Source organism: Tasmannia lanceolata, unplaced genomic scaffold, assembly GCF_043159265.1.
Source record: "Tasmannia lanceolata isolate RefF3 unplaced genomic scaffold, GAP_Taslan_0.1 ptg000012l, whole genome shotgun sequence".
NCBI lineage: Eukaryota > Viridiplantae > Streptophyta > Magnoliopsida > Canellales > Winteraceae > Tasmannia > Tasmannia lanceolata.
The window spans coordinates 34167138-34190630 of NW_027518689.1; the positions used below are offsets into that span (position 1 = coordinate 34167138).

A 23493-nucleotide genomic window follows, 5' to 3' on the forward strand; every position below is an offset into this window, starting at 1 on the left:
TACTTCGGAATGAAAAGCAAGTCATGTTGAAGGCCAGCTACTTGTACAGTAAAAAAATTTGCGTGTGCTTTAGTCACAGAAGGGTGTCTAGTTGGGTTAAAAATAGGCTTTTCAACTTCAATTCTTGCCGCAAATGGAAGTTCAAAGAAAATAGGGCAAAGAGTCTCCAATGAATGTGGAAAGGTTCAACTATCAAGGATTAAACATAGCTGTAGGAGATATGCCAAGGTATGGCCAACACACAGTGTAGCTCAGCAAATGAATGGTATGAGAAACAGAAAATAGGTCCCATGCTTACAAATGCCTGCCCCCAATACAAAACGACATTGTTCTAAGACAGCAAGGTATAATTCCACTTCATTTCCAACAATGAATTGTATAATATCAGACACACTCAATGCAGTGTAGTTTAGCAAGCCATATTTAAGTTTCAGAAGAAATGTTTGAGTTTAATTTTGTCTCCAATAATCAGTTGTGGATTCAAAATCCAAAACGAAGGGGGAAATAAACATGCAAGTCAGTATTCCTAGCTCAACGACTGGTGTAAAAACAGAAAAAACTAGTAGGGAGAACAATGCAATTACCATCACACCATTTACAGCTCAACTTTTAGGCAAGTAAAATAACAAGGGCTAGTAGAACTTTAAGTACACATATCTAGTACTTAAATATTTTATAAAGGTGGAAAAATGAGGACAGAGAAGAAAAAAAATTCAAACGGAATAACAAACAAACCAGACCGTTCCTTATCCAGACAAATATGAGACCACAAGCACAAACAAACCAAAACTCTGAAAATTTAGAAGCACTTCCTGTGAACAATGGATGGTCCGGATTCGTCGTACTCTCCCTTTGATATCCACATCTGCAAACACCATTCCAAGCACAAACGCATTATCCAAAGGAAAAATTACCAGCCATCCATGGGCTCACAAATTAGACTTTTATTAACTCAGGTGAGGAAGTTGGAGTAAGGTAAAACCGAGTCGACTTGGGTCTGACCATGAGTTGATATGGCCATAGTTTCATTAACCTAGGGAAGTCAGAAGTGTTCTTCATTGACTCATTGGGACCAAAGTCGGAATAGGCAAAACCTAGAAGTAGAATAGGCCGGTTGGCTCTGGGAGTGTTTAAACAATTGCTCAAACCTAAGCATGGCAGAAACAAAAATATCCTAGAAACAGAACATATTATTATTACCTGCTGGAAGGTGCTGAGTGATGCCAAAATAGACCCTCCAATCCAGACACTGTACTTCCGCTCAGGGGGTGCGACCACCTTGATCTTCATGCTGCTTGGGGCAAGAGCAGTGATCTCCTTGCTCATTCTATCAGCAATGCCTGGGAACATGGTGGACCCACCACTAAGCACAATGTTGCCGTACAGATCTTTCCTGATATCGACATCACACTTCATGATGGAATTATATGTGGTCTCATGGATTCCAGCAGCTTCCATCCCAATGAGTGAGGGCTGGAAGAGCACCTCTGGGCAACGGAATCGCTCGGCCCCGATTGTGATCACCTGACCATCGGGTAGCTCGTAGCTCTTCTCAATGGAGGAGCTGCTCTTTGCGGTCTCGAGCTCTTGTTCATAATCAAGGGCTACATAGGCAAGCTTCTCCTTCATGTCACGGACAATTTCCCGTTCTGCAGTGGTGGTGAACATGTATCCTCTCTCTGTTAAAATCTTCATCAGAGAGTCTGTCAGATCTCGTCCAGCAAGGTCAAGACGGAGGATGGCGTGGGGGAGCGCATAGCCTTCATAGATTGGGACAGTGTGGCTGACACCATCACCAGAATCCAGCACAATACCTGAAGGGACGAGCACCATCAATTTACAATTTCGTTATGTAGAGGCAGTTGAGTAAATAGAGGGACAACCACCCAAAAATGCAAGTGGCATGGAACTGTTTGTACAGGAACAATCGCCCCAAATAACATAAGATTAACAGAGGTTAAATGGTATTTGCACTCAATTCCTATAACAATGGCACTCCTTACTTTTAACCTTCCAAAAAACTATCAACAGCCACTTGTACAAGTGTTTAATAAAGTGAGGAATGCTACTTGGCAAAATCATATTGTCCTATTTCTTTTTGCTCATCGTGGAGAAAAAGGTATAGGACTCAACATCCTTAACGAAAGTAAGTGTGTGCATGCACAAGAGTATACAAATTATTTGCATGCCACTTGATAATGGTGACAATATATAAATAGCATACGGGTTGTGTAACATACATACAATATACATGTATCAGTCACTAGATCAAAAACAGATGCCCATAAGATTTTTTATATGCACATATGTTTACAAAAGTCTTTTTTCTACTAACCTGTGGTACGCCCACTGGCATAGAGGGAGAGGACAGCTTGAATGGCAACATACATGGCTGGGACATTAAAGGTTTCAAACATGATCTGTGTCATCTTCTCCCTGTTGGCCTTGGGGTTGAGAGGAGCTTCTGTAAGGAGAACGGGATGTTCCTCCGGAGCAACTCGAAGCTCATTATAGAAGGTGTGATGCCATATCTTCTCCATATCATCCCAGTTGCTCACAATTCCATGCTCGATGGGATATTTCAAAGTGAGAATACCTCTTTTTGACTGAGCCTCATCACCAACATATGCATCTTTCTGTCCCATCCCAACCATGACACCCGTGTGTCGAGGCCGACCAACAATACTTGGGAACACAGCCCTTGGAGCATCATCCCCAGCAAATCCAGCCTGTTGTGAGAAACAAAATGGCATAAATAATAAAGCACCGGGTTATGTGGCTGAAAATGAAGTATTCATGACCATGAAACAGATTATCCTCAGTTATCACCTTAACCATTCCGGTACCATTGTCACAGACAAGGGGCTGAATGTCCTCGGTATCAGCCATTTTTTATATTAAGCCTGCATCGAGAAAATGTGAGAAATAACACTTCTGACATTACATTATATTTTATATATATATATATATATATATATATATATATATATATATATATAGAGAGAGAGAGAGAGAGAGAGAGCGAGAGAGAGAGAGAAAAGGGGGGGGTATAGATAGATAGATAGATAGATAGATGGATGGATGGATAGATATATGAACCATATTTGAGCACACAAGCAATATATGCTCTAGATATTATTGGCTGGTTATGTATATAAAAAATTATGTATTTGTCATGAAAGATATTAACCTTCAACAGAGTTATTTGTGTTTCGGTGGATGCAAAGATTAATATTTGAAAGCTACGACTGACTGATAAAGAAGGCAATATAACCCAGAAAGTGCAATAACTTCACAGGCAACATACAATAAACAACTTATTTACATCCCTGTAATAATGCTTTCAGACAAAATAGTAATCTGAGATAGATGACTCAAAAAAACAAATGGAGAGGCAGGGGTACATCATTGTAAACAGCTACCCGACCAGAAATTCAATATTAATTTCATTCTAAGCCTCAGTTCACCAGAGCAAATCAATATATTAAAGTGTTAAACAATAGCGTCTCTCGCAGATTTGTAAATTGGCACCACTAGATAGATAAAGTGTGGTATCATAAACATGAGCAACATATGGTGCACCACATTTGAGATTTCAAAGCATTTTTTATGATCTTTTGTGATGATAAACAAACGAAAAGTAATAGATGATGCAGCATCATCAATTTCTATTGGGAAATGATATCAGCACATTATAAAAAGCGCTAACTCACTTGTCCTATACGCTTAATCAGCTGTTACAATTCCCAAAAAGCTGTAAGCAGCCTTTGACAGCTGGCAAAAGCAAATGCGACAATTTGAGTTCCTACCTACAATCAAAACATGGTCGTGCCTATATCATTGGCCTTAACCCACTAAATTTAGCATTTGACAACTCTTTACTGGTATCCTGTAGAGTGTTTCAGCTTCTAAGAACTAGAAACATCATGTAAGAGTAAGACCCACAAAATGGTGAAAGGTTGGTGGAGTGAAAGATGAGTTTGACATTTCAAAGCATTTGACAAACATGACCAACATATGGTGCACCACATTTGACATTTCAAAGCAATTTTTATGATCTTTTGTGATGATAAACAAACAAAATGTAATAGATGATGCAGCATCATCAATTTCTATTGGGAAATGATATCAGCACATTATAAAAAGCGCAAACTCACTTGTCCTATACGCTTAATCAGCTGTTACAATTCCCAAAAAGCTGTCAGCAGCCTTTGACAGCTGGTAAAAGCAAATGCGACAATTTGAGTTCCTACCTACAATCAAAACATGGTCGTGCCTATATCATTTGCCTTAACCCACTAAATTTAGCATTTGACAACTCTTTACTAGTATCCTGTAGAGTGTTTCAGCTTCTAAGAACTAGAAACATCATGTAAGACCAACAAAATGGCGAAAGGTTGGTGGAGTGAAAGATGAGTTGTTCAGTCATAGCTAGTTTCCTTAAAGGCCTACCATGCATGGGGTTGTAGAAATTTTACAATTCCATCCAACTCTTTCTCTTCCCTGGTGACTCACGATACAATCCAATTTTTGATTGAATTCCCTTAATAGCCTCTTTAATTTCAGTAAAAACGCTAGTTTTTAGAAGCATAGCATAGTGCCAAAGGAGAAAATGACAAACCTAATTTTCAATAAAAGAAACTTTTTAATATAAGTCGGCATGCAGGACAGTGAATCATGTTGGAAGACGGAAGTAATCATCCAACAAAAGAAACACGTAGAGTGCTTCAGCTTCTAAGAACTATAAACATCATGTAAGACCAACAAAATGGTAAAAGGTTGGTGGAGTGAAATATGAGTTGTTCTGTCATAGCTAGTTTATCCTACAAACATACCATGCATTGAGTTGTAGAAATGTTAGAATTTCATCCAACTCTTTCTCTTCCCTGGTAACTCACAATACAATCCAATTTTCGATTGAATTCCCTTAATAACCTCTTCAATTACAGTAAAAACTCTAGTTGCTGGAAGCATAGCATAGTGCCAAAGAAGAAAATTACAAACCTAATTTTCAATAAATGAGACTTTTTAATATAATTCGGCATGCAGGACAGTGAATCATGTTGGAAGACGGAAGTAATCATCCAAATTCAACAAAAAAAAATCAGAAAGAGTCGAACCAGATACACCAAAAAAATCTGTCAACAAAATTTCCCACCAACTCCCTACTTCAATCAACTGGCCATGCTTCTTTAAATTATAAGTCTTAAGTATCAGCCTAAGTAATACACATACAAGCTCATACCACAAATTTCACCAAAAGGATTCCAAGCAAGGCGTGTATACAACTATGAACTCCAATTCTGTAAGGAATGGTAGAACAACACAAATTTCACCGAAAGGATGGCAAACAAGCATGTATAGACCTACCAACAACTTTGTCCCCAGCAAAAGGGCATCCAAAATAACTACATTCCACTAACAATGTACCAGCAGCAACAGAAAGATATCTCGGAACATGCTATCACACATTTATGTTCACAATGAAACAAAAAATTAGGAATTGACCATAGCACAAATTGTTTGAAAGATAATCTATTGAAAATTAGACTAGCTAAAAGGTTAGTAACACCAACATTAAAACCAACTCTAACGACCGATCACAATGACATAACAGTATGCTTAATCAATACAGACAGACTGCATGCCCAATGTCTGGCATGAATGTCCTAAATTTCAATCACAATGTTAGACAGATAAGCATATACAATCAAATAAGAAATCACAAAGCAGGATTAGAAGGATAAATTTAAGATGATGAATAACTGTAGCAGATCTGACCATATGTTAAGAGCAAAATTAAATCGATACTCAACACATGCAAAAGTCGATCTAGGCAGAAAGAAATGGAATAAAATCTTTGGCAATCTCACTCGACAAAATCTCAATTAGTACCAAAAGAATCATAGATCTGAAGATTAAATTGATCATCGATTAGCTTCTAGCGGAAAAACACAGGAAAATCCTATCAGATCATAAAAATTACTAAATTTCAGCTGATCGTCACAAGAAAATGATCATATTCAAAAGATCGGACAAAGAAAAGATTGCAAACCCTAGATCTGATACAAAATGAACTCGATCGAGAACTAAGACACAGACAACTAAACATCTGACCGATATCTCCAACACAGATTGAGAAATCTAGGGAAAATTACTTAGATCGCGGCAAAGATCAGAAAATAGGACAATTAAACGTTGAAAGAATCATCATTGTGAAGCGAGAGAAAAATATAGAAGAATTCCAGATAGATAAGGTAAGGGGAAAAGGATTACCTTTACAATAGAGAAGATCGAAGACAAAATTGCAGAGCACTTTCTCCTTTGCTTAGAGCAGAGGAGGAAAACGAGATCGGAGAAAGGAGCGAATGGTCTGAGAAAAGAGGGTTAGATTCCGCTTACATAAAACCCAGATCAAATGAAATGATGCTTAAATGCAAATAAAATGACGCTGAAATGAAATGCGATTTGGGAGGGGAGGGATCTACGGATCTACTAGTTTCTCACTTTCTCGCTTCTACGGTGTGGTGGGGTCGGGGCTGCCTGACACAAAAAAGGCCTGTTGGATGGACGGCAGAGTTTTGACGTTATGTAGACGGGACGTTAGCTTTAGCTTTTTCACTTTTACAAAATTACAGAAATACACGGCTGATGATAAATTCGCACCCCCATGTAGGATGATTCGCACTACTTGTAACGTGAATTGCTTCGGACTTTAACTTTTGATGTGATAAATTCGCACCCATTGTAGGATGATTCGCACCACTAACGTAAATTGCGTCAGACTTTAATATTTGACGTGTAACAGGGGTGCGAATCATCCTACCAGGGAAGCGAATTTATCATTTCCAAAATACACTTCTATTTTATTTTTTTTAAATTTGGGTACTGATATTGGCAATGCCATGTTTTGATAGTTGCACTAACTCATCTTGCCTTTTTTTTTTTCTTATTTTGATTCTGAGAACATTTTTGAGAATTGTAATAACTTTTGGCAGCTGGTTAAACACTAAAAGACAAGGTAAGTTAGTAGAAGTATCAAAACATGGTAGTGTGAATATCAATGAATGCAATTACCCAATGAAATGAGGGGAATGCTAGGGACAAGATGATGGGTTTGTTGGTGGAAAGATGATGCAATTCCCCACCTGTTTCCTGACTGTTGGTGGAAAGATGATGCAACAGCCATGAAATCATAGGTGCATTAATCAGTTCCTCTTTTCTTTTTTTCTGTATAATCCAGTCGGTGAATTTTTCCCCTTATTAAAAGACAAGTGGTCTAATAAAATGCAGAGTGATAAATATTTAATGAGATTTTATATGATGAGTGGGCGTGCATACACAGTCAGGGGTAGCGGCCCTTGATATTTGATCCAACAGCAGCTCACTTTTCAACTTTTAATAAAAAAAATAAAGGGCTGCTGCCCCTTACGCTTGCATGTCTGCCCACTCGTCATATAATTTTATCGTTTTTAATAATTAAAAATAATTTTTTATTTATATGGTTCTAAATAGTTAAAGGAAGCTTTACATTTATAATGATTTAAATAACTTTAAGGAAAAACTATGTTTTCCATTATACGGTAATATAGTGAAATTATGTGGTGCCTGTGGGAGTTTTCAAGGACTTGAATTATTTGTTTTGGCTATTGATATTGGCACTGTCATGTTTTGATAATTGCACTAACTCACCTTGTCTTTTATTATTTCACCAGCTGTCAAAGGTTATTATGGTTATTGCAATTCCAAAAAAGTTCTGAGAAGATAATTAAAAGAGAAAAAGGCCAGATAAGTTGGTGCAATTATTAAAACATGGCAGTGCCACTATCAGTAGCCTTTTTTATTCTAATACCTTTTAGCGTGAATAGGCAACATACGATATATTGCAACCAGGAAAAAAATATATTAGGAGATGTCTTTGCATCCCAATACAAGAAATATGCAATTTTTTGTGCATGTGCAAATATCTTAATAGAAATTGTTTATGGTGCATCCATTTAAGCCCTAAACAAATAAATTAAGTACTTAACATATGTGCAATTGCAATAAGAAGAAGATCCAAAATCGTTCATTTATTGGACCACAACGTAAATAGGATGTACCCCATAAATCATCTCCGTAGGATAAACTTAACTCTTTAATATGTACAGGTTTCATAGTGTACAGTCCCTTTACATAACGGAGGGTTAGGTGCATCCTATGGAAATGATTTACAGGTTTCATAGTGTACAGTCCCTTTACATAACGGAGGGTTAGGTGCATCCTATGGAAATGATTTCCGGGATACATCCTATTTACATTGTGACCCTACAAAGGAATGGCTTGGATCATTCCTTTTTGTAGTGCCTTGTAATAGTATTTTCCTTTGTTTTAAAAGCAATGCTGATATAATCCAAGTGGAGACATGCCATTTGCAACCTTAATTGGGGCAAGTGATGTGACCTATACTTGATATGTTAGAGTTGCTAAGGCATATGTATGGGTCACATTGGTTATTCCAACCAAAAGGGTTATGTTCTTCATGTTTTTAGTGTTATAAGAGGAATTCTAGACTGAAGGGAGCCCTTGCAAAAAAGAGGTGAAAGGGCTCTCCCAATGGCTACACATCACCACCATGCATTAATAACGGCTGAAAAGTCAAACATGATGGTGATGTGCAGCCAATGGGGGAGCCTTTCACCTCTTTTTTGCAAGGGCTCCCTTCAGTTTAGACTTCCTCTAATTAGAAATGATGTGTTTTTTAAATAAAGCTTTGTCCTTCTAAAGGAAATCAGCGTTTTCAAATCAATATATTGATATGGACCTAATGTTGCTACCCTCTTTTATTCTCATTTATGACTAGAATGGGTGTATGATAACATATTTTTAATTATGATACTATTTTAGAACAACTTTCTTTTATAAATTGTTTTCCTCACAAACGTGCTTATTATAATTATTTATGCAAAATTTCATTAGCAGTATATAATATCTCCTGGGCATGTGTAATAAAAAAATATCACAATTAATTGTGCATCCAAACCAAGCCTTTATTTCGCACTACTACTACTAGGCGTGTGTAATAAAAAAATATCACAATTAATTGTGCATCCAACCAAGCCCTTATTTCGTACTAATTAAGTCACGGAGTCGAAGATATGGGTGGAAAATAGTAAAACAAATGAGTGTTGATTTCACTTCCCATTTTGAAATATATCGAGAAAACATATTATTTTCAAGAAAGAAGCCTTTATCCTCTTACTGAAGTTTTTTTTTTTGGTTTTGTTGCCATAGGGTATCCCCACCCTACTTTGTAGGGCGGGACTATTCCCTAGGGATGCGCACAGGCACCCAGAGTCCACGCACATTGGGTAAACAAGGGGGGATTCGAACACTCGTCACTAGGAGCAAACCCATGACTTTACGCCAAAGAGCCACACCCTTCCGGGTTAGTTGGTCTCCATGAGATAGAACTCCTTGGATAATTTGTTCCTAGGGTTGGCTACTCTGCTTGAATAATTTTATGTCGAATTGGGATTGGCTACCCTGCTTGTATACTATGACGTATCGTTTTGGGGTTCTCAACTTGAACCATTTGTACAGTGTATCTTATAGTTAGAATATGTGAGATCTAACAGTTGGATTGGGCATAGATCTCACTGTTGCATCATCTTGGTGGTAGATATAGAAAGTTGCATAGATGAGGTAACCTAGATGGGATTTGCTAGTGTCCATCGCAAAAGGCATTTCGCAGATGGTCTGTCGCACATCGGAGCAGCCACACAAGCTTACTTTTCAGCATATTTTGTCTTCATTCATGAGGTGGCTGCTCTGATGTGCGACAGACCATATGCGTAATGCCTTTTGCAATGGACAGTAGCAAATCCCAACCTAGATATATCGGGCAACCAGATTACACTAGCAACTAGGTTAGATACATTTGAGGGGCGTGCTAAAATAAGTGAGATCTAATTGTTGGATTGGGTGCATATCTAACCGTTTGGAGTATCTTGGTGGTAGATTTAAAAAAATTGCATAGACGCTAACCTCGATATATTAGGCAAACAATATTACATTAGCATGTAGGTTAGATTATAACACCATTCCTGTCACTTTCCCTTATCTTATTCTTTCTGTGATTATTCCTTTGGGTGGACGGAGAGGGGGATCGAGGGTAGAACCGAACAAATAGCCTATTCACACATTAGTGATCATGCTTCCTAATTTTTTTTTCTTTTGCTTTTTTTCATTTAATGGCAAAACTACAACTCACTTGCCACGTGGTATGTAGGGATTTGTTCGGTTCGACTCCAGGTCTCCTTAGCAGCACTTTAATTGTAATCACCCAAGATTAATAAAAATTCTCTCATATTTTGTCACCTATCTGTTAGGATAGTTTTTGGCATGAACAACTTTTATAGCGTACCCTAGGGGGGTTATTTTCAACTTGAACAGCTTGTATAGTATACCCTATCCATAGTTAGCAAAACGTGATTCAGCAATAAAACTGGATGGCAAAAATTCAAATGAACATAGTACAAAAAAAAAAAAAAAAAAAAACAAAACAAAACAGGAGCACAAAAAATTGAATTTAAAATTTTTTAATTTACAAAATATAGTAGGAGCAAAGTTTGAAAGTTGGCCAAAAAATGGGTCTATTACTTCTAAAACATGTTTTAAATATGCAGATTTCTTTTAGGGAGATGATATTCCACCCCCGCCTCCCGATAACGTGATTTGATGTCAACAGTGGGGCAACTTTAACGCTTTTTTACGTCAAATCACGCTAAAAGTGGGGCGCAAGCGTACTGGAGGGTGAAAATATCGTCGTTCTTTTTTTAATGTAAAAGTTTTAAACAGAGTTTTAAACTGCAAAAACCTTAAGACGAGTTTCAGACGGCATTTTTTTTATGCCGTTTTTGCTAACTATGATCCTGTCCATTAAGGGTTCTCGGCATGAACAACATGTATACCACACACTAGTTGTTGGGTTGTTCTCAACGTGAAGAGAGATAAAGATTGGGGTTGTTCTTGATCCAAACAGAGGATAGCAGGTCTATCCAAGGATAAAATAAATCCTCAGCTTAGGCTAGGTTTAAATAGCATAGAATATCATGGGCTTGACCCTTGAAAATTTGACTTGCCAGGAATATTGTGATGCCAAAACCAAACCCAATGGTAAACCAAGTTGCAGACATGAGGCATGCTAGTTGCCCCACTAATGAAGTGCCACATGGCGCTTGTAAGAAATCACTAGAAAATTGGTAAAGATGCCTCATGTATTGCAATTGATCATGACATATGGTACCTTCTCTGATCATGGATCACATGGAATACACTAATTTCTTCAACATTACCTTTCAAGCACAAGTCTCCAACATCCGCTGTTAAAAAATGCTAAAACCGAAGGAAAGAAGAGAAGAGAAGAATTAGATCATAAAATATCCAATTAAAATATTCATTATTTTATGTTGCAGTGTCCAAAGCTTGCGGATCCGGGGTGGCAAGTCAGGTACTATGTCCATCCAGACCAGCTAAAAGAGAAAAGTGCACTAAAAAGAAGAAAACGGAGAAAGAAGAGCCCAAAATAGTTGGACGTCTGATTCAGCCAGCAAACCCATCTTTCTTGTTATATAATATGCTTTGGACAGAGATCAAATATAAATTCATAAAGCCTTTAATGCCTGTCATAGTGTCATGTGTGTCATCCGTTAGGTAGACTAACGGGTTTTTGCCGGTTAATTGGTGGGATGGATTTGAGCTTGGATGAGACCCATGTTGGGGGTTCCATGCAAAAGCAAAGATCTCACATCATTGAAGTAAGGAGATGTGGATGGGCTTGTAAGGGATTGGGCACCCTCCCCTTAATGGCTAAGCTTTGAAGGGTGAGTTCTACTCGAGTCCAAGCAAGTGTTATCAGAGGCAGTGCGTGGTAACTCCGGTGTGCCTCCGAGGACGGAAAAATCCCTTGAGGAAGATCTCACAGTTCTCACATTACTCCCGCGTGGAGGGGTAAGATTGTCCACAGTGTCGGCTAGCTTTTCAGGGTGAGTTCTACCCGGGTCCGAAACAACCCATGGTGAATTTGGGCTTGACCTAGCCGGCCTTATTGTCCCCAAGATGATAAAGGCCTGATGAGTTCAATATGGCTTTTCTTCACGTTTTACACCTATTTAGGCCATGTTTAGCAGTCATGAAATTTTTCCCACAGAAAATTAGTTAATTAAGTGGTGAGAGAAGGCCATGGGAGGGTGGGAGATGAAGAGATATGTGATCTAATGGCTGAGGAGAGGGTAAGAGTGACTAAAAAGCACAAAAAAAAAACGGAAATAAAATAAAATACATTATGATTAGAGTTTTCGTATCTTGATTTTTTTTGAAATAGGGGAGATTTATTAATGCAAAAAACTCACAACCGAGGAGGTTGGGAGAGATAAGAGAATATACAAAGAGGAATAACAACCAAAGTCAAGGAGGCAACCAGTCAAAATCTCCAATGTTGGGCGATTTACACGGGCCTAGGTAAGCCTATCTGCCTCTAAATTTGCCAATCTCCAGGCATGCCGAAATCGAATTGAGATCCTCTACCTAATCCAATATCTCATCTGGCATCTTAGAGAACCTCCAAGGGGAGTGTGCATGCCATCAAGCCATCTGTTTATGTTAAGAGAGTTGCTTTCCACAATAATATTATCCCAACCTTCTATTGCGATCAATCTAATACCCTGGAGAGCAGCCCTCACTTCCGCTTCGTTTTAGTCCTTGAATCCGATAGGCTTAAAGAAGGCCCACTTTGTACTACCTGTGTTGTCGGTCTAGAGAAGGCAGAGTCCTTATTTTTCAGCCTTTCATCATCCTTCCCATACTCTTGCCATTCTAGTCTTCCCTTCTCCCACCCTCCCTAGCCTTCTATCACCACTTGATAAACTAAAATTCCATGAAAAAAAAATCACAGCATCCAAAAATGGACTTAGGATGTGTTCGGCAAGGCATCTATTTCTCTTCCGAGATAAATGAATTTATGAGAATGCGACCCCGTCAGTGCAACATGTTTTTCTTTGATTTTATGCACTTTAACTATTGGAAAACATGCAAGTGAGGGCAAAAGTTGGAATACATAGGTGCCCTGCTTAATTCCCTTTTACGTAGTACACCATAATACATAGATGGAAACCCCTTATAATACACTCCCTACAACAAAACTGGGCTTTTCCTCGTGACCTTATTTACGTTTGTAGTAGAGAGAAGTTTACTTTTCCACCACAGGGAAATGGATTTGCTAGGGACCATCGCAGAAGGCATTTTGTGGGCCGGCTATACAATGAGAGAGCAGCTACATAGGTTCACTTTTCAACAGCTTTGTCTTATTGATCTGAGGTGGCGGCTCGCTCATGCAACAGCTGGTCAGCAAAATGCCTTGATCGAACCCTTTTCTATAAAAAGAAAGTGAGTGAGCCCAGCCCCTGATGTTGTTTGGGATATAACGCCACACCCTATTTGAGTAAGGGTGGTCATAGAGTAGGTTACAGTAGCCCCCCTCGCTCTATATTGATTGACCATCTGACTGATTTTTAAAGGAATACGAACAGTAGGTGGATCAACACGATGCATAGATCCAATCCAATGTGGCTTTTGCTGAGCGTAAAAAGCGTTCTTCACATCTAGTTGTTCTAAGGGCCATTTCTTGCAACATGCGTTGAGGTTGTGTGTGTGCGCGTGCGAGAGTAAGGGAGTAGGAAATGGGGAGGATGCGAATAAGGAATCGAGTTGAATCGTCACATCTCACATTGCAGCACTCTAACCGCGCTTGCTTTGGGCACCAGCCCGGGCACATATGAATGATAAGGCTCAGTGCACTAGCCTAGCACACTCAAGCAGCTCAGCTTGCTTTCCTTTATTCCTGCTAAAGCACTCTAATTGGGTTGGGTGACGCACACACCGCTTGTTGATTGCATTCGATTTGGTCCATAGTGCAGAAGGCATTTCGAGGGTGGTCTGTTGCAGATTTTGTGTTCATTCAGCGGGTGGCTGCGGGTGGCTGCTAACACATGCAACAGACCATCCGCGAAATCTGTAGGCATATGTTTTTAGGGCAATGATAAATTCGCTCCCCCTGTGGGATAATTCGCATCCCTTGAATGTGTATTGACGTTAAAACTTAAAAGGTCTTAAAGTGTGCGACGTACCCTCCTTTCAAGGGGAGCGAATTATACTACAGTCTGTGCGAATTTATCTCTCTCTCTACATAAAAAATCTCAGTAAACGCGCGTTGAGGGAGCGGAAAAATGCAAATTCCGATTTCGTTCTCCAAATTTAGCCCGGGAGAGTTCAGGTGATTGGGGTTAACCTCCTCTTGGGCCTAATCTCAATCTCTATGCTTGTCTAGGTTTTGAATGAGAGGCAAATGACCATGAGACTGGTAAGACGGAGGGCTGCTGGTGAATTATTTCCAGTTTTCCCTTTCAATTTTTTTTCTCAACCCTCTTCTTATTCTTCTCTTTTTCCAGAAGAGGATGCTAAGAACTCTCCTTTCGTGTGCAGAGGCACAAGCGGTATGCTTTTTTTTTTTTTAATTTTCTATTTTCCCTCAATCTGATTTTTTCTTACGATATGATTTTAGATCTCTATGCTGTTCTAAATTTTTATTTTTTCTAAACTCTTAAGGAAGATTTATTTATTGTATTTCGTTTATGATCTATTGATAACTATAAAGGACGAATTTTCAAGGATGGGAAAGAAGTTGAAACTCTTGAAGAGGTTACAAGAGAAGAGATGAGGGTTTTAGATGTAAAAATTATGTTGTGATCGATGCCTCATGGAAAAGAGGAAAACACAGAACTCATTTTTAGCTGTTTCTTCAATCGGGCAGATTGAAGTTCGAACAATGGGTATGAACGGTTTGAATCTGATAGTATTAGGTACACTAGTGCTTTTGTTGGAAGTAATTATCGAGGTGGGAAATGTATCAAGTATGCAAATTGTCATCGATCAATTCCATCAGGCATGGTATCTAGTTAAATGAATGCAGTTGAGGACAGTGATCCATATGTTTTATAATACTTTCTTGAGGATTGCAATGGCGTTCACGATCCATTTATTTTATAATGTTTTCGTGTGGATGTCCATGGCATTCTTATTGTACAGTTTACTTTGCTGTTAATGGTTAATATGTTTTGGACTTGAGTTGAGTCCATGGAGCAATTTCCAAATATCAGGAGTGCCAGTTAATTTATTTCTCTCGTCCACATCTTTGTTCTTTCAAAATCTTAAATAAGTTAAGGGCCTGTTTGGATGCTGAGAAGATTTTGATTTGGAATTCTCACATTTGCAGCCCTTTTTGCGTTGACATTTGGATCCCCATCAAATCCTTGAATTTCCAATTCAGCGACTGACAGTGAAAAAAAATCAGATTTCCAAACAAGCTGTGGAAATAAGAAATTGGAAATCTACAGATGTGGCTGTTTCCTTCACCCTCTTGGCTCCTCAACCCATCCCCTACAGCAGGTATAATCTCGAACTTATGCAGAAAACCGAGACTACGATCTTTGGTGTTAAAAACTTGGAGAAACAAATCAGTTCTATGTAACTAGATAGAACAGATGAAACAAACACACCCGATGCCATAGCCTTGAGTAGGTTTTGTTACTTCCGATTGTAGCTTGAACCCTTGTTTGGATCCTCCTTGCTTCACAGCGAAACGGTGATGGGAACCGGCCACTACTCTTTCAAAGCCTTAGTGGATTACGAAATTTAGAAAGAGAAGAAGGCTACAAAACAACCGTTTGCAAACAACTTCCAAAGCAAGGTATTTATAGAGATTTAAGAGATGTTTGGTTCTCCATCAAACTCTTCATGATCAGCTCTAAATCCCTTACTTTTAGTTTAATAACTCTTTAAGATAAGCAAAGAACGAGATGGCCATTATCTCTCCTTTTCCATAAAACTAAGAGATAAACATGATCTCTCTTTCACACTCTAGAGGAGTGAGTTATTGGACCAACCCAAAACACTTATTGACGTCATAGTGATCTAGACCATTGATTCTCGCCAAGGCCACCTACGGCTAGGATCTTATCCTAACAGCAGGAATTACCCCCTTCTCTCTCTGTCTCCCTCAACATGAGCTGGCAGATCTATTCATTTTGTACTGAAAACTCAATTCTAATTCCAAATACAAAATCTGAGGTATCCAAACGGGCCCTAAAGGGAAAGAGAAAGCATTCTAGGAACATATAGTTTATGATTCAGATATAAAGATGGTGCATGCATACTTTTCTTTGTTCCTTGAGTTATAAGGAAAGACGGTCGCAGACACAAGAATGTGTGTTACATCTGCAAGAACCAAACTACTTAGGGGCAAGGGGAAAGAGACACTAATAGAAATCCCCCAATAAGTGTGTTACATCTGCAATATATGTGAGAGATTCTCAAATCACATTAGAGTCAACGATATTCATACTTTCTTAAGAGATGATTTGTTCAGTAACTTCCAACGGGCAGACAAGGATCACAATCCCTTCATGAAGGCCATTTTCTATTCTTTATGCGATTTACAATATATTTTATAGCTTTTCAGCAGCATCCATGGCACCAATCAGTCACGTCTTAAAGACGATAACATGGTTGCAGATTCTTTAACAACAAATGGTTTAGATAGCGTCCTTATGGGCCGACATTGTATCTTGATATTGACTTTTCGTATTCGTTGTTCTTTCCCCTTCTTGTTTTCATTTACCTTGTTCACTTATGTAAGTGCACATATTACAAATCAAGAGAATGTAACATACATGTTCTGGAAACGATGGAGTTGCTTCACAGGTGAAAGTGTTAACATAGCTTAGAACCTGGCTTTTCCATGACAGAACAGACATGTATGGTTGCCCATCACTTTGCATGGAAAATCATCTTGATAGGCTCATGGAGGCTTCTTATTTATAAAACCAAGAGAATTGGGCAAAATATTTGGTAAGACGAAATGGTAGAGTAACTTTAGATTTAGGCAAGCAAGTGGGGTCACTCATCAGTACTATAGTACTTACACTCCAATTCAGTTGTCACATAAAGGGTGTCATGTCATTATGGTAATAACATTTCCGCTATTTCTCTAAAGGCCTTGGTATGCATAATTTGTGTGTTTTGAGGATTTCCTCGATTTTGACTTTGAAAAAACTAATTTGGAGGGAAAAGATAATTCGTCTTTCTTCATGTCCTTCATTTTTTGTGCTACTGCTTCTAGTACTTCCTTTGATATTCTTTTCTTTGCAGCACCTTATTCCTACGTATGGTATCCCATGACATCCATATGTTGCAATGTATCCTTATGGCGGGCTATACTCTCATCCATAAATTGGAGGGCTGGAATCGTTCGATGGGAGTGGATTTTGATGTGTGGCTTATCCATAGCAAGACCTGACAAATAAATGGTCTGGATCATGGAACAAGTGGCTCCACATGTACAACTCCCCGTTCATATTTTTTCTCGGAAGGATATGCCCATTCATTATATAAGAATCCTATATATAGAATGGGAAAAATCTGATTTATTAGCTAGGCAAGTCTAGGCTTTGTGTTGGGTAATCCCTGCTCTGTTGTAGTCTTTGTTCTCTTTAACATAAAGGCTGATGATATGATATAACTATATAAGGATGCCTTGTTCACCATGTGATGGAAAACTTATTGACACATCTTGTGTTATTGTGGGGAAAAACCTTCAAATTCTTAGTGCCACATCTGTATTTCATTCTTACTCTGTCTGGCATCACTTTTCCAAATAGATTTGTTAAGCTTGAAATCAAATAGTAACTAAGCTCATACAGTCCCTCATAACTAGAACAGATTTGTTAGAATTTTCACCTCTAGTTCTCAGTTCTTCCATGCCATATCCTTTAAAACTCTGCTATCAGCTCTGTTTATGGACCATGCCAAGATAGAAGGTATCCGTTTAATCATTTGTACTTCAACTAAGTGACATGATGATGCAGGGGATCCTAGCATCATTCCCTCTAAGGCAAGATGGTGGGCCATCCTATGATCAATCCAAGGGCTGAGCATAACTTCCTTTGAAAAGGAGCTAGTTTGCATGTTATTGACCCATTAGGACATTAATAAGTGCAATTTTTGCACATGAACTAAGATATCATCATTTTTATTTCATTTAGGTTAGGTTCTTCATTTCATTTGAATTTGATTGTAAAGGGAGGTATAATATCTTCCCCTCTAATTTTTTTCATTTCAGACCTTGTGAGTTTTCTTTTGAAACTTTAAATGGAGTTTTTGGGGAAAATCAGCTTTGTTGTGGATCTCGATCAAAGGAAGGAGATTAGAGCTAGAAATTCAAGCTGAGCTCCTTTCTTACGCTGCTACTGCCCTGTTTAGCAAGGTTTTCTTCCATTGTTACTGACTGAGCAAGCATCCAAACACCCCCACACTTGGTTCTTCCAGAATTGAGCAAGAATCTGCTAGGAATGAAGTTCATTGGATCTGGTAACTGTGTGAGACTATTCTGCTTTGTGTATGCTTCTTTCCTTATATAATTTTGCCATTGATCTCTGTAGGTAAGTTTCTTCATTTGCCGTGAGTGAAATTTTATCAAATAAAGGCTGTTAATAAGGGATCATTGCAAGAAAAATCAGATCTCTGATACTCTATTTTGCTATCAGTTTAGAGATACATAGATATGGACATTCAATCATCGATCCAAATCAAAGGGTATATTCATCAAGAAATTTTGACAAAGAACCTGTTCTTCAATTGTCTGTTGGTTTGAAAATTACTTAGAACTCCAGATCGATCAAGTTTTCACACCACAAGTGAAGGGTTCAATGAGCGACACTGAATTCTGCACTTGTTCTGCTTCATCAGGTTCTGCACAATCTTAAAAGCATTGAATCTGCATATTGTATGTCCTCAATTGTATACATATGTTCTTTTTGAGAAGGAGATTGGTGTAGATTCCAAATAAAGAAAATCGTGAGCAGCTATGTGCTCATACCTACTCAGTTGAGTTAGCGAAATAATCTGGACTTGTATTGGCATGTGTTAGTGGATCTTGGAAAGCTTATATGTGGAATGGCTAGTTTGAGACTTTGAGTAACTGTTGTAAACTTGTAATTGATCCAACAGATTCAAAAGTTACCTTAAAGCTTAAGGACATCAAATTTTGAAGCAGAACATTCAGTTCATATGAATGGCTTGTGTTTCACGATCCTAATTTGAATTGCAAAGGTTTTGTTCTCAGTTTTAAAGGCTTCAGTGCTATTGTTGGGCAGCAAGTGTAACTAGATCGAGTTTATATTGATCAAGCTGAAATCCATTAGTGCTTATTTGCAAGCTCCAATTATCCTCAAACTTCAGATCCACTTCCTCTCATCTTAGCTCTACCAATACAACTGCATCGCATGATCACCATGTATATAGGTCGTCTCTTTCGAGATGACTAGACTACTAAAGTCTAACTATGTGGGCTTTCTCTGGTCCCATTGGGATTCAGGATTCCAATAAAGTGGAATCAGATCCGCTGAGTTATCAGATCAACTAGACTACAAGGTATCAGATCGAGATGACTAGACTACAAGGGATCAGATGCACTTAAAGGGATTTAAGTTGATAGTTGATGGAGTTGTTTTCTTTTCCTAGGCCCTGTATGGATTGCAAGAAAAGGACATCTGATGGAAAATCTTTTCTAGGGGAAAAAAATTTCTCACAATGATAGAGGGAAATAATATAATTATGGTTCATTTAGAGGGACAACATCATAAATTAAAGTTTCCACTAAATAAAAATTGAATAGGGTAGGATAGATTCCATTTAGCTTTTTTAGTGTGTAAAAACGTCGGAAATTTAAGAAATACTTTTCCTTTCCAAACTTTTAGAAAAAAAATTCTTGCAATCCAAACGGAGCCTGGACAAAAATCTCTTTGCCATTCAAGATAAAAAAAAAAGAGAGGGGAGGAATAGCATAGGATCATTCTACGAGGGTGTCAGTGTGAAAGGGGAGAGGAGATGAAGGGCATGAGAAAGAAGAAGACGAAATCCATAAAAAGGATAAAAAATAACGTGAGAAGTGTAGAGGAAGAGAGCATGCACTGTAGAATCACTGTAGCAGGGTGATGTTGAGGACTGTAAATGAGTGTTAGAATATGTGAGATCTCACCGTCGGAATGGATTGAAAGTATACCATTGGATCATCGTGGTGGTAGATTAGGCAAGTTGGTTAAAGGGGGTAACGTAGATAAATTAGGTAAGTGGATTAGAAGAGGTAATGAAGATAATTATAGAAGGACATAATCCTAATCCAATGGTATAATTTCAAACCAATCCGACAGTGACATCTCACATATTCTAACACTGAGAGTAGAGTGGGGGAACATTGGGAAAAGGCAGGCAGCATAGAGGAACTGTAGGTGGGGTGATCTTGTATGGTGTGAACGGAAAGAAATAGTCCGAGGAGTAAGAAAATTCAAAGATGAGAGAAAGAATGCCGGAAAAGGTGGGAGGATGGAGCATTGACTGTAGAGGGAACTATCTAGGCAATCTTGCGTGGTGTGAAAGGGAACGAGAGAAGGCTCTTAAGTACAAAGGGAAAGACCATTTTGAAAAAGAGAGAAAATAATGCTAGAAAAATGGTTGAGGAGAGGCACTTCAGACAGACCGTAGTCCATTAAGCTTGTGTAGGAAGGAACAGTCTATAGGGAAGAAATGAGAAAATGATAAAAGAAGTTATTGCATTGTGCTGAAAATAATAGGTGAGCCGCAAACAACGACAAAAAAAAATGGAAAAGAAAGAGATGGAAAGTGAGGCACAACTAAGGAAGGACTGCTATAATATATTTGCTGAAAGGGCGCCCCCATTGGTTGCATGTCACAGAAAGGGCAATTAATGTTCTTTGACATTCCCATAAGGAGCCATTTGTATATCGATATTTTAAAATCTTGGAAATCGACCGTTCGTAGCTCTCTGATTTCTCGCCCCCTTTTTCGTCAAGTGAGAAAGAGAGAGAGAGAGAGAGAGTAGGTGATCGTCCGTGTTTTCAGGTTTTAGAAATCTCAAGATTGGGAGAGATTTCTAAAACATGGATTTCTTACTTAAAATGCAGAATAATGGATTGTAAAATTCAGAATTTTACACTACCTTCAAACTAAAACCTGGATCCTAAAACACAGGCATCCAAACAGCCTCTAAGGGTTGAGCCTCTAGCTCAATTGGTTAAGACCTTGGCTCAATCTATGTTACCTATCGGAAAAGACTTTCACATATTATCAGTGTACTTTACTCTGGTGAAGTTTTTCATTCCTCTGCTATAATTAGTTTTTACAAATCACATTCGCGCAGCATATTGCAGGCTGTTTATAATTTTTATTAATTATAGAAACACTAGAGAAGCTTCCATAATTACCTGTAAAACTGAGGCTGAGGATTAGAAAACATGAGAAAATAAGACAAGAAGGCATTGCCTCGCATGAAATAGAAGAGAAAAGGCTCGAGAAAAAAGGAAAAAAAAAACAAACTAAAAAGATAATAATAGAAGAAGGTAAGTAGAAGGTGTAGAGGTAGCGCAAAGAGCCGCACTGTATAGTGCCTGTGTCATAAACTTATAATATAGTAAAAGATGGGATTTGCTAGGGTCTATCGCGTAAGGCATTTCGCAGCTGCTCTGTCGCATGTCAAAGCACCCATATCGTGAATGGAGATAACAGCTGTTGTCTCCATTCACGAGGTAGCTTGTCTGACATGCGACAGACAGCTGCGAAATGACTTTTGCGATAGATGCTAGCAATTCCCAAGTAAGATAGTTTTTCCCAGTTTTTACCATTCACGTTCTCTCCGCATATCCCGGGGCAGTTTTCTTTTTTTATTAATAGAAACAGTATAGAAGCTGTCTACAATCTTAGTTGTATACGTTTACTTGTGCTTAAACAACAACATTTTCTGTATACGATAAAGCTGTACCCTATCCTTAGCTATATAATAAAGAAGAAACGCTATAATCAAAGATAAAACAAGAACAATGAGATCAAGAACTTCACATATCTCGATGCTCCTTCTGTCCTTGTTCATCTTTTTATAATGATAATTCCCAAAATTTCATGGTTTTTTTATATTCGAGAAGGACTAGTGGGGAGAGTTGGAGAACCCATAAAAAAAAAAAGAGTTGGAGAACCCAGGTAAGACCTTAGAAAAGATAGTCTATATTTGCACCGACAGACCCAGCAATTTCCGCCTAGGAGGGAAAGTGATTTTCCTTTTTATTTTTTCTTCAGTTCTCATCCATTTCCACTCCACAAGTCCACAGTAAGAAAAAATTTTCAAACATTTTTTGGAAGGCTCAAGACCAGTGAAGTACTAGAAATTCAATTGACTATTCATAAAGAGGACGATCCGATTCACTAGGATTATCATGCCTTTAATTTATCCTGGCTGTTCAATTAGTCGGACCCAGTTTTGGATTGGATGAAGGGAAAATAAATTTATGGAAAATAATATACCAGAATTCATTGGAATTGAAGTTTTTATGCAGTTGGCTACGGATTTTGTCAATAGTTACAGAGAGGGTGACTTAAGATTCGAGAGATAATGGAAAAAATGGTTATTTTTACTAAAAATACCCTTGAAATAATAAACATATAAAAATTAGAGGGTATTTTTCCTTTTTTTTTCTTATATTTTTTGGTAGGTAAGTTGGAATTAAACCTCCAATCTCATGAATTGAGCTATGGGCCCAACCCCTGTGTCCATGAATCCTGTTAAGGTGACTAGGTCCTGTCCGTTCGTTTATGATCAGATTCGGATGGTCCATCGGACTGTCTGGATCCATTGACCCCCTAGTTGGTTGAGGCATTGTATCTCAACCTTTATTTGGTAGGTATGGTGGGATTGAACCTCAGGCCTCTAGATTATGGAAAGAAAATTCCATGGAAACTCAGTTAGGAAGTTTTTTTACAAGAATTTTTTCACCACATCCAAAAAGCGAGTGAGATAATTTTCTCTTAGCAGTGGTCAAACTGTGGTCAGCGAAATCATATATAATATTCGTACCTTTCGCGTAATTATAGCTCCATCTAGGGAAATAATTTACTTGGGGGAGCTCTTTCTAGTGACAGGTAGAAGCACTATAGAGACTCCTCTTTCTCTCTATATATTTGGGAGATGAGAACAGATGGAGACTACCAGACACAAATCCAACATGGGTTTCTCTGCATGGCTTCTCTTCCATGTTTTTATCCTCCTTATAGCCCCAATCCCATCCTTTTCCCTAGAAAGCCCTTACTATCCTCCTCTCTATGGCCATAAACCACTATCACCACCTTCACCCTATGGCCATAAACCACCACCACCACATTCACCCTATGGCCATAAACAGCCATCACCTTCACCGGACCATGACCACCACCACCACCACCACGAGCACCACGAGCACCACGAGCACCACCACGAGCACCATCCTAAAGCTCCCGTTCACTATTCTTACCACTCACCACCACCACATCATGCCCCTCCACCCTTGAAATACTCAC

The 23493-nt window shown here is 38.5% G+C and overlaps 1 protein-coding gene and 1 long non-coding RNA gene across 4 annotated transcripts; one reads left to right on the forward strand and one right to left on the reverse strand.

Annotated features, from left to right (window-relative positions):
- Window positions 1–633: 633 nt before the first annotated feature.
- Window positions 634–6428, reverse strand: LOC143887934 (actin-7-like). Its single transcript, XM_077392179.1, has 5 exons — window positions 6277–6428; window positions 2830–2903; window positions 2336–2729; window positions 1201–1814; window positions 634–865 (listed from the first exon to the last, which is right to left on the reverse strand). Exons 2-5 carry the CDS (start codon window positions 2887–2889, stop codon window positions 800–802), a joined length of 1134 nt encoding a protein of 377 aa, XP_077248294.1. The 5' UTR covers window positions 2890–2903; window positions 6277–6428; the 3' UTR covers window positions 634–799.
- Window positions 6429–14125: 7697 nt separating this feature from the next.
- On the forward strand, window positions 14126–18588 carry LOC143887936 (uncharacterized). 3 transcript variants are annotated; one of them, XR_013254440.1, is made up of 3 exons: window positions 14126–14531; window positions 18215–18462; window positions 18534–18588. It is a non-coding gene; the product is annotated as an uncharacterized LOC143887936 (long non-coding RNA). The 3 variants fall into 3 exon arrangements; XR_013254439.1 differs by having other exon boundaries at window positions 18215–18588; XR_013254438.1 differs by lacking the exons at window positions 18215–18462; window positions 18534–18588 and adding an exon at window positions 17245–17790.
- Window positions 18589–23493: the final 4905 nt, after the last annotated feature.

Bases quoted from the DNA above. Each gene is read 5' to 3' on its own strand.
- LOC143887934 (XM_077392179.1), bottom strand. From the start codon at position 2,889: ATGGCTGATACCGAGGACATTCAGCCCCTTGTCTGTGACAATGGTACC. The intron at 2,730-2,829 runs GTGATAACTGAG...TTCTCACAACAG, and splicing joins ATGGTACCGGAATGGTTAAG to GCTGGATTTGCTGGGGATGA. The intron at 1,815-2,335 runs GTTAGTAGAAAA...TCGTCCCTTCAG, and splicing joins TGCCAGTGGGCGTACCACAG to GTATTGTGCTGGATTCTGGT.